The sequence below is a fragment of the Eupeodes corollae genome, chromosome 1 (assembly GCF_945859685.1).
Source record: "Eupeodes corollae chromosome 1, idEupCoro1.1, whole genome shotgun sequence".
Classification (NCBI taxonomy): domain Eukaryota; kingdom Metazoa; phylum Arthropoda; class Insecta; order Diptera; family Syrphidae; genus Eupeodes; species Eupeodes corollae.
This window is the reverse complement of record NC_079147.1, coordinates 249,057,237-249,069,258: the sequence shown is the minus strand read 5'-3', so window position 1 is coordinate 249,069,258 and position 12,022 is coordinate 249,057,237. Positions and strand designations below refer to the sequence as shown.

The 12,022-nt window shown below is 31.4% G+C and overlaps 1 protein-coding gene across 1 annotated transcript; it reads left to right on the top strand.

Moving 5' to 3' along the window:
* Nucleotides 1–4,161: 4,161 nt before the first annotated feature.
* LOC129942592 (uncharacterized) lies at nucleotides 4,162–11,428 on the top strand. Its single transcript, XM_056051602.1, has 3 exons — nucleotides 4,162–4,835; nucleotides 10,796–11,018; nucleotides 11,083–11,428. The coding sequence occupies exons 1-3, from the start codon at nucleotides 4,490–4,492 to the stop codon at nucleotides 11,177–11,179; spliced, it is 666 nt and encodes a 221-aa protein (XP_055907577.1). The 5' UTR covers nucleotides 4,162–4,489; the 3' UTR covers nucleotides 11,180–11,428.
* Nucleotides 11,429–12,022: the final 594 nt, after the last annotated feature.

Genomic DNA, 12,022 nt, shown 5'->3' with positions numbered 1-12,022 from the left:
TTCTCGGTCCATTATTTTTCTTAATTTATATAAATTCTCTTTTCAATCTTAAATTAAATGGTTTCCCAATGATATAGCATGCACCTATCAATTTAATACTACTTTTGAATGTGTGGCCAAAATTGAAGAAGATTTAGAAATCCTTAGGACATGGTTTGCTGCTAATTATAAGCGAGAAAACTAAGTTAGTAACTTTTAAACTTTCTGATAACAGTCTTTTTAATTATAACCTTTGCTTTCATGCCCATAACTGTAAACAATTTTGCTTACCTATTCATAAATGTGGTAAACTTAATTTTTATTCTCATAGTTTATGTTCCGATAGTTGCTTTAAAATTGAGTCAGTGATGAAATTCAAATACTTGGGTGTTCTAATCGATTTCAAATTAAATTGGAAAGAACATATTCGCTCCTTTAAATCACACATGATGTTGGTTACTCGTAAAATGTACCTCATAAAACCATTTTGCTCGAAAAAAGTGTTAAAAGTAATTTATAACGGTCTTGCGCATTCAAAGCTTCAATACGGAATTTTCAGCTGGGGTTGATCATACGCAAATACTTTTAGACCCCTTATGTTAGCTCAAAAACATGCAATAAGAATAATTTGTAATAAAAACCGTTTTGCTGAAAATTGGCCTTATACGAAGAATTGCAAGTTTTACCAATGAGACATCTCTATGTTTTCAAAGTTTTAAGAGAGTTTTTCAAACAAAGTGGCAATATTCCAACTAGAAACTCACATCTTTACAGTCTACGTATAAATAACTCACATCTTGTTACTGTACCACTCGCACGTAGAACACATTTCTCCCTTTTTTCACAGTTACAGCTCTAAAACTTCTATCTAAATTATTAAAATCTTCACTCGATTTGTTCCTTACTTTACTTTCAGACTCGATAATCTCACTTAAACTTATCAGTTGACTAGAAGTGAAAGAATTTTTCAATTAGAGACATAATGGGCGCTTTTATAATTGTATTATTGCTTTTGTTTGCAATTTGTTAAATGTCAAAAAAAAACTATTTGCACATGTTTCCTGCTTTGAACATAACCACTATTTTTCTGATTTTCCTTATCTGTCAAAAAGTTTGAAAATGTTTATATTTCAAACTTGTTAAGGAACCACAAGACATTGAAAGCTATTCATTATTTTAAGTTGCATTATAAATTTTCAAGCTTAATTATTGACAACTGTGGATAAATTTGGATAACTATTTGATCATTTGCTTCATACTATATCTTTCTTGAAGCTTAAAACCAGAATTCACTTATTACTTCTGAATATAACTTTACACAAATAGTTCTTATTGATTTTGACAGTAATTTTATGATAAATGATAAGCTAAAGGCAAACAAATTAAAGTTTGACGATTTGGAAGCGTTGTTGTGGCTTTGAACTATGAATTGCCAAACCTTATTAAACAGAAATGTCAACTAAATTTATCAACTGTCAAACCATTGATAAAACCATCTAATCTTTGTATGGACTTATAAATAACGCTTTACGTACATAAAATCATCGGCTGCCGTTAGTCTTCTCTAAAAATGTAATTTTTTATTCCAAATTAATTTTCCTGAACAGCTGATACTTTTATGTTCAAAAGTGAAATGAATAATTCCACTGATTTGTGTTCCAATTTCACACAATTCCAATGACAGATTTCTGTCAGTAAAAATGTTTGGGGGCTTTCAATCAGGAAATTTTTTTTAATGACAGAAATTTTTAATGAAAGCTATAAACGACCTGTCAAATTCCAATGTTTGTTTTCAATGATGAAAACCAATGATAGCTATAACTGGTGCCTCAGAGAGATAGGTTAACCGGATACCTTTTTGTTAGTATTTTACGTGTAAAAGAACAGCTGATCTTAATCAGAATATACACATGTTAAGGTTCGAATGTTTTTGTATTACGTTGAAAATTGTTTTCGCATTTGTTTTTGATTTTTCTTAATTTTCGAACTTGATTTTAAAGTTAAGCAGCTCTGTTTGGTTAGAAATAGGTTTAAGCTATAGTCTACTACAATTCTAGTACAATTTCACTTAAACCTATAAAAAGTGTTTGAAATCCTTGAAATTATTCTGCTTACAAAATATTTTCTTATTGTGTAAAAGATGTGTACAGTTTCAAACAACATATTGCCAATGACACTTTGCTGAATATATCGAGTGAAAAATCTTAGCGCTTGTGCTATTAAAACTTTGAAATACAAAGATATTGGCAAACTTTTAATTGACTTTTCATATCTTTTCAATCAGAGTCATCTATTTATTTGCTTCAGTCTATTGACATTTTAATATTTCTTTTTATAATTTCAAATAAAATGTCAACGAAAATTTTTAAAAACAGTTTAAACCTAGGTCCTTTTGTGTTTATATTAGGACTCCAGGTAATCGTTCTTAAATAAGTTTAAACTGTCTATCAATAACATAGACTGGAGTTTGGTGTACCAAAGACATAAGGGCGCTTATTAATAGAGAATTACTAAAGTCGTGATTTCTAGATCTATAGTTTGAGGCTTGTTGGTTAAATAAACACAGCTCTTATTCATAGTCAATTTTCAAGCTGTGTTTAGTAAAACCCCATGTTAAGATTGAATTCTACTACAATTATACGTCAAATGACAGGTCAAAGTAAAAAAAAATAATGTTATATTTTCAACCTCCTTAATTCGTGCTGTCATTCCTCACAATGGATGTCGAAAAAAAAGTAATCACAACAAAACTATTTAATAAAATTTAAAATTAAATTCAATGCTGTAAAAACCTAGAGACTGGTCAGAAACGGGGAATTTTCTTTTACTTGGTAGTTCTCCAAGTTATATCTTTAGTAGAAATTGAAATGGATTGAAACTTGTTTTATATTATTTTTCTTTTTCTTGGTGGCATATTTTGTAGATCACCAAACAACTCAAACTGCTCTTAGATATCCATATCTTTTTGAATTGCGGTATCAATCGACATTTTTCTGGACATCAAGTTTACGTAAAATTTATTTGATTGTAATACATATACTTTTTCAGCTTTTCAATTCACAAAAAAAAATCAAATATGAAATTTTGCTGTGGAAATAAGTACCTACTTAAACACAGCATTTCCCATGTTTATAGTTAAACCGCAGGTTTAGCCCTAAGCTTAGGTTTAAATTTATTTCTAAATAGCCTCAACTCTATACTTGCTCAGTAACAACTTAGCAAGAGTTTAAAAAAGATCTATGAATATGCCCCAAGGAACTTAGCAGATCATGTTTAGTTAGGAACAGGTTTAATATATATTCCACTACAATTCTAGTACAATTTCATTTAATCCTATAGAAAAGTCTTTGAAACCCTTGAAATTATTCTGCTTACGGTTTTGTTAAGAAATATCATGTACGTTGTCGTCTGTTGTAAGAAAGTGTTTATTTATTGTGGTAAAGCAAATATACGTACAGTATCAAACTTTGGTGAATTAAAAACACACAGATATTCGGAAACCTTTAATTGACCTTCCATATGTTTTCAATCTTCGTTATCTATTTCAAAGGAGTCGGTTCAAATTAAGTAGAGCTTTGGTTTTCTGTTTTGTGGAAGAATTCCATGATCAAGCTTAAACCTACGTTCTTAAGTGTTTAACTTAAGACTCCAGCCTATTGTTCTTAAATGGGTTTAAATTGTCTTTCAATAACATAAACTGGAGTTTATTTTACCATAGACATAATAAGAACTTATCAAAGAATTATGAATATGATTCAATTTATTTTATTATTTTATTAATTCCATTATCCCTCTCGTTTTTGTTTAATACATTAAGATCAAGTGAGATCAACTTTTGTTTTAGAGCATATAAGATATTCTTGTTTATAAGATTTATCTATAATTTTCACAGTTGCATCAAGGCCCCTGTTAAAAACTTTTCATTCAACTAGCCTATAGATGAAAATCTGATCCGAACTACTGCAAGCCAATTTTATTAATTCTTTCTTAGGCACTAACCCTACGAACATCCTCCTTTGAATAACGCACCCACTTGTTTGAAACAAATTAATGCCCCATAGTCAGCTGTCAAACTGCAGTACAATTTGATGACGTACATTTATTCGACGCAGTTCCGCCATTCTCATTTCTCAAATTCTCTCACTCCTCTCCTCGCATATCGCATTCAACAATTGCGTCATCATAAAACATCTTTACTTCGTAGGAAGTCGATAAAAAGATTAGTGTGGGATTTGTTTACAATTAAATGTTTTCATTCGAGTCTACCCTCGCTCATAAATGATTCATAAAAGCTATCGTTAAACATATGATTTCTGTTTCTGTTTATATTTCGTTTGTGTTTATTTTAAACTAAAAATCTTCTGTGAGAAACTGAGGCGAAGTTTCATCAAAGAGTCAGAAAAGCTTGCCGGGTACGGTTTGCTTACTTGGGGTTGTCTTCCGGAGCTCCTCTCTCTCGCATTTGAATTGTGTGTAGTGTATTCTAAATCTAATACAAAATTGTTAGAAAATGGTCTCTCCCACTATGTACTGGCATAAAAACAAATTAAACGACATCAAGTACTCTGTGAATAGAATTGAAAGAAATGAAGAAACAAGAGGCATTCGTGCATCTCTATTCAACTCGCTATCACCGATAATTCTAAGCACTGGACTTGGTCGGTCAGAAGAAATCGGTGCAGCTATTGCAAAAGCAGGTGAGCTGCCGGTGAAATATTCGCAATACACAAATCACAAGAAATACTACGACTGCGACTACGGTGACGGTTCAGTGAACACATTTAACCCCAAGTTACGAGCTCTTCTTATTTTGGTGGCACTTCTCTTGGTCGGTTATAAAATTTACAATATTACAAGTAAGTAGAAAAATCTAAATTACGACTAAGTATGTACCTAACTACTAAAAATCAAATTCTAATATTCGACGGAATCTTCAAGATTGTGTTTTTAATTATTTAAAAAATCAATTATTTCCCCATCAATCAATAAATTATTTTAGTTCAAGGCCCTTTCTCATTTCCTTGCGTTACTTTTAGTTCGTGGGTTGATTTGAATGCATTTTGGGAAATGATAAAAGTCCAAAAATAGAATATCGATGATCTCATTATTTGAAGTAAGAAGAGTAAGTACGTTACGTACCAATAATGAATACGTTCAAATGGGTGGCAATGGCAGGCAAAGTGAAGTTCATTTTTTTGTTTTGTTTCTTTGTTGACGTTGAACTTGGGTTCATTTGGATGTGAAAGAAACACATCATTCGTCCCACCTTTTCGTGGGCCCACTCTACTAGCACTGTCTTCATTAGATTCTATTTAAAACTTTGTTTACCTTTTAGCATTTGTGTTTTGTTTGCTTAGTTATTAAATCAAAGATATGTTAATAGATAGAAAAAAGTGTTGAAATCATAACACAAATAGGGCTTTAATAATTCAGATGGTTTGAGTAATGAGACAAATAATAAAGTCCATAATGGACAAGCAGTTAAGCAAAGTTAAGGTACTTACTTGGTGGCTTTTTCTGTACCTAAGGACAAAACGTACTTGATTGACCTACATTTAATGCATTTTTCTCATTTTGTTTTGGCTTGCAGAACTTGTTCCTTGTAATGGATTTTTATTTTAAAATTCTCCCAAATAAGGTAACATAATTTTTGTTTTATTTTCATGGGGAATTAAAACTAATATAATTACAGCTTCGGTCAAAATAATAGGAACATTTTTTACTTTTAAATTTAATTGTATCTTTTTTTTAATTTATTTTAAACTTTTCAAAATAACAAACGATATATTAAATACCTACAGTACATTTACAGTCTTATTTAAAAACGCTGTATAGAGCCTACATAAAGTTATGTTATCTCTATAATGCCTCTAAACGCAAAAATGCTATTTATAAAACTTATACAAGGTTGCATAGTCCCATAATAAGCTAAACGCGTTTTGAGGTTGAATAGAGCCTACATAAGGAAATTATTGTTATTATTATTTCGTAAATGTCATTTTGATTTCTCTCCTCTCTTTTTGAAATTAAAATAAAAACAATAATGCCTCTCGAGTTTAGCTCGTGAGCCGAAGAAACGAAGAATCTAAAAAAAATATAGATTTTCGAAAGAGAATATCATACAAATATTTGGAATTATTTTGTTATATTTTAGTTGCTATGACAACTAGCAGATTTTATAGTACTTTTGGCACTTTTTTTGATATAAGCATTGTATAACTAAAATTTATAGCAGATTTTTTTATAAATAGGAATTTTTGCAACGTTACATAGAGCCTACATAAATCCTTATTCACTGTATAACTATTCATCTGTTTAGCGAATTCTATTAAATAAGACTGTTAGTTTATAGCATTATACCATTCAGCTGGTCAAAATATAAGGAAAAAAGAGGTTGGGAGGCCACCCATACTGATAACTTCCCATCCCGTCTTTCGATTTGTCTTGCTTAAAAGGTTTTGGTGTTTTGTTAAAAAAAGTTGTCAGTTGAAAATCTCAAAACTACCAACAATATTTTGCATATAATGAAATAGTTTTATTTCAAAATCTAGTTTTGTTAACGAGATTTTTAGTAGAAAACAAATATTTACCAATTTTATTAGCATTTCTTAAAAGTTTTTATTTCTTATTATAAACAAATACAAACTGGAAGAATGAAATGAATTTGAAGGCAATACCTTCTATTGTTCTTTTTTTACTGTTTTTTGTAAATATTATTTTTTTTTTGTTGAAAAAACGGACTGTGGGATTCTTATACAAAATTTATTAAATATCGAAAACAATATTTTCTGTGAGATAAAAGCCAATATTTTTAATTTTTCAAAAGTTATTTGAGTCGGAAGTAAATTTTTACCAAGTTTTAATATTGTTTGTTTTTTCTTTTTGATTTTTTTTTTTGTAAAAAAAACTATCAATTCGATTTTTCTCAAATTTTTTCCGAATGTTAAAAAAAATATCTCATAAGTTAAAATTAGATGGAATACATAATCTCATATTTTTGAAAAGATATTTGAGTCGGAAATCAAATTTTATCAACTTGTGTTATTTTTTTGTTTAGGTTTTGTTTTGTTTATATTTTGAAAACGTTATTCTTCGTTGCACAAAATTGTTTTGAAGATAAAACAACTTTTTGTTCATACAATTTTCGAGGTGACAAATATTTTTGTTCAGTTTTTTGGGATTTATAATAAACCGTTAATTGGATTTTTTTCAAAAATATATTTGTTTGGTATCTCATTTCAATTTACAATATAAAATTAAGTTCAAGTCTCTACAGTTATTGGTTCTTGAGATATTTAGGATTAGCTGAAATTTTCAAATTTTCTCCAAATTGCTATGGTAAAAAAAACACTTACTCAATTTTCTGAGAGCCCTTTCTGCATCTTTCTGCATTATTATCCGTATAACAATTTTTTTTAAGTCGATATCTCTACTGGTATGTATATATGAAGCATTGAGAGCAAAAGTGGCGTAACCCCAAATTGCAATAATTGCGAAAATCACGGTTAAAGAAAATAAAGAAAAACATTTGTTGATTATAGGTTTCCTATTTAAAATAATGGCTAATAAACTTTAGCTATGTCATACCTAGTGGAATATCTTCTATTTTAGGTCTTAATCTTGTCTGTAAATGTGTGATATTTTATGTGGCTTACACTACTTCTGCTTTCTGTATACAGAAATAATTTAAAAAAAGTAAGTTGGTTACACAAACAATTAAAAATTCAAGTTATTAAATTTTTTTCTATTATGACTTTCTTAGTACAAAATAGTTACAAGCTATGAATTAAGACTATCACTCTTCATCCTCATCTACCTAGAAATACTTGTCAAGTTCTAATAAAAGTCCTGGTAACTCGGGGGAGTAAAATTTAGTAAGTCGAGTAAAACTTTCTTTTTCTGTCTGTGATTAATGCAGATGTTCTTTTTTTTAAAACACGTCTTCGTTATTGCTGTACTTTTAAGAAATATTGAAGGGGGTCTCTTTCAAAAATTGAAGCCATCGAATCTTAAGCCATACCACTAACCTTTGGATTTGTTATATTTTTTTTTCAATTTTGCTTTCGAAAACATCACAGATCCATTCATAATTTTAAATGGCTCCTTCTTTCTTGCCGCTGCTAGATCCTTATACCAGTCCATAGGGCCAAGAATGTCTTTTAAATACTTCTTTTGTTTTTCGATAAGACCAACGTGACCACCCAGCATTTACAACATAGTCACTATGCGAAACAATATATTGGCTAAAAACGGACATCTTAATATTCCTATTTTGCTCACATCACTAGTCAGTGTACATAATTAAATTTGAGGTAGTCACAAAATGTTTATAATAATGGAATAAGCAGCTGCCAATTTCTTGGGGAACTCTTGATCCAACCGACTCATCCCAAATATACAAGTATGTTAGCTTTGTTCTTTATCATGTCATAAATATCTAGACAATTTGTCCAAAGCTGCCTCTTATAATAGCACACACCCCTTGAAATGACTGAAGTTGGCAAGGTTTTCATTAGATCAAATACAATTTCTAGCCAACTCCGCTTTTCTAAGATGCAGTTCTTGTTTGATTAAGCTAGCTGTACAATTTTAGTGTAGAAATTGCGTATGTGTTTAGAATTGATTAATTTAAAAAAAATGCATAATGCAGAATTGGCGTAAGCGGTTTCAACAATTTTGTGTAATTTTATGAGCTACGCCACTTCTGCATAGAAAGAAAATTTAATTTTGGTCATGTTAGTGTAATAAACTCAAAATTGTAGTGACTTACAACTCTCAACCATTCCTGTGTGCGAGTAATGTTGCCAGAGATGGAAGGGACATACAGCATATATGCCAAATCCGAACGGCTAATTTGAGAAAGCACTTTTCATGACAAGAATTACTCTTGGAGAATTTTTCAATTCCTCGCAAGTTGCACAGGCAGGGATTGAACCCAAGACCCCTTGCATGACAGTCCAACGCACTAATCATCATGCTACGGGTACTACAACTAAACTGGATACCCGTGAGATTATTTTGATGATTAACACATTTGTTAGGTTTGTAATTAAAACTAAAAATGGAAATATTTTTCCGTCCCGGGTCCGGAATTCCTCTTGACGGCCCTGCTCCCAGCTGAACATTGTTTTTTTTTTTTAAGTTTAAATAAAGTATTTCTATGTTGGGTGAGGTCACTTTCCACTTGTTCGCGCCATCTGCTCCGCGGTCTACTGCGCTGTCCTGTGTGGATTCGAAGACTTTCCGGGCCGGAGCATTGGTTTCCATGCGCTCTAGGTGACCCAGCCATCTTAGTCGTTGGACTTTTACCCTTCTGGCTAAGTCTACGTCGCTGTACAGTTCGTACAGCTCGTCGTTCCATCTTCTCCTCCACTTCCCTTCAATGCATATGGGACCGTAGATCACACGAAGAACTCTTCTCTAGAACCGACTCCAAGTGATTTCATCCGCTTTTGTTATAGTCCATCCATGCTATAGCGACACTTTGGTCCCTCTAGAGTGGACTTTACTACTCAATTGCTTTCTTAGACCAAAGAAACAGCGGTTAGCAAGAGTTATTCTGGGTTTGATCTCAGAGCTAGTGTTGATTTTTGCTTTTACAGCGGAGTTATGACTACCTCAAAGTTACGTCTGTCGATGATGACGTTTTGACCAAAGACGTCGGTGTTGTATGTCCTTTCTTGACGACAGCATGTACTTTGTTTTGCCCTTATTAACAGTTAAACCCATTTTTGCCGCCTCTACCTCAATACTCACAAAAGCCCCATTGACATCACGCTGAGTTCTTTTGATTATGCCAATGTCATCACCATATGCTCACAATAGGATAGATGTTTGAAAGATAGTGCCTCTAGTGTTGACGTGCACTATTCTTTCAAGGACGATGTTAAAAAAATCGTATGACAGCGCATCACCTTGTCTTAAACCTTTTTTGACATCGAAAGGTTCTATTAAGGTGTTTCCAAACTTTATTGAGCAGCGTCAATTCTCCATGCTCATCCTGCATAAACGGACGAGTTTGGCTAGACGTGGCTCTATACAGCTCGTCCCTGTAGATGCTATCATATGCGGCCTTGAAATCGATGAAAAGATGGTGGGTGTCGATTTGGTGTTCTTGCGTTTTTTCCAGGATCTACTTTCAAAAATTTAAATAATTAAATTTTACATTTTGCTTTACACATGTACTGAAAAATACCAAAAACTTGAAGTTGTTTTTATTATTTTGGCCATTGCTGTAGATACATTGTTGACGCTGACTCTCTATATCCAACTGATTATATATGTATGGATGTAGGTCATATGGACCTTTAGAAAATATTTTTGTTTAATATTTAGAAGACGAAATTTATAAATTCCGACTTTTATGGTCCAAAAGCAAATTGAAACAATGACATTTCTGTATAAATAGCATACATTAAGGTTCAAAGAAATTATTTTATGAAAGAAAATATTAGTTTCTCTTTAAAACAATGAAATAATTGTCATTCACATTCCCACATTCAAATCGCATTAGAGTTATAAATGCATCTGACCATCTGTGTACCTACACACACTGAGCTTACGTCACTTTCTGAGATATCAAATGAAAATGATGTATTAATATTCAAAACCATATCCAAATGTATGCTTACTAACTCTGACATCTAGTTAAATATGCACAACAGGCTGCTATTGTCAACAATATTTTTTTATTTGTTTTTGAAGGTCACTAAAAGAGTTGCATTGTCATGTGTAACATCAATCTTCCCACATCTTTCGATGATCACATAAAATAATTTAATATGTAAATATATATATTTTTGTTTTAAATTTACAGTGCCTTACACCAGTCAAGAGAGTCTCTCCAATATCGGAATAATTACACAAAAAAAACTGAATGATGCCTTTGAATGGGCGGCTCAGCCAGATGTCCGAAATAAAATAAATCCAATTCTCTGTGGATTAGCATTTTCAGTGTTTTCATTCTTCCTCGTATACTTAGATAGCAATGTTCCTGGAATCAATCCACCATCTCCATTCTCTCCACGCTCAAAAATGCTGTAAGTTATATATGCAAAGAAAATTTGTCGAAGCAGTGATTCTAATTTGTATCATTCTTTACAGATATCGCCGCCAGAAGACTAGCTCCATCCATCTGGGGTATTTAACGGCCATAGCTGGTGGGTTAGTAGTTAGCGCATTAATGATGTTGGATTTTTAAAGAAAATCTAAACTCAAATTAAACAAAAATGTGCCTTTGGAGATGTAGGACTTAATGAATTTCCACATTAAAGCAACACAAAATAAGTATTATAGTACAAATAATTATTTATTTTTCTTTAGATATATCGAATACAAAATATACAACAATTATTGTAGGTTTGTATATTACACAATATTCCTCTTTTTTAAGTTTATTGAAATACATAGTTATATTATTATACTGGTTAATAATAAATAATTTATGTTACGTTTGGTTTTAAACATGTATTTATTAAGAAAGACTCTAATTTGTTTGTTTAGAAGATAAAAAAAATAAACGAAAATTATTTAACAAATAAATTCAATTGTTGTTTAATTATTTTAGGCTATTATTTTGAATTTGGAGCAAAGCAAACGCAGACACATTTTGTATTCTGGTAAGTTCTGTTTCATGAGGTGCATTTTGAATCGGCTCAATTTTGTGAATGTGAAAACGGGTTTGTGAGTTGAAATTACCAATGCAACGGACCATACTTGCTGAAAGGAAATTCCATACCAAAATTATTCTGAAATATCATTTCTTCTAAAACTCTCTGCCTTAACTTACTTGTATTAATGTCCAATAGAATATTCTCAAAATCATAATAAAACCCCGGCAAAATTGGTCCTGACTCACTTCGCATAAGAATTATGTGTTCAAATCTTATTTTAGTTTTAGTAATTTTCATCACATTTCCTTGAGACGAAACAGAAAAGATTTAATCGAGTGTTTTATTTGTTGGCATACTTACCATACACTTCGTATAATGCCTTCAATTCTGGATAAGTTTTGAAATTCTTCATGACAAACTGAACACTTCCG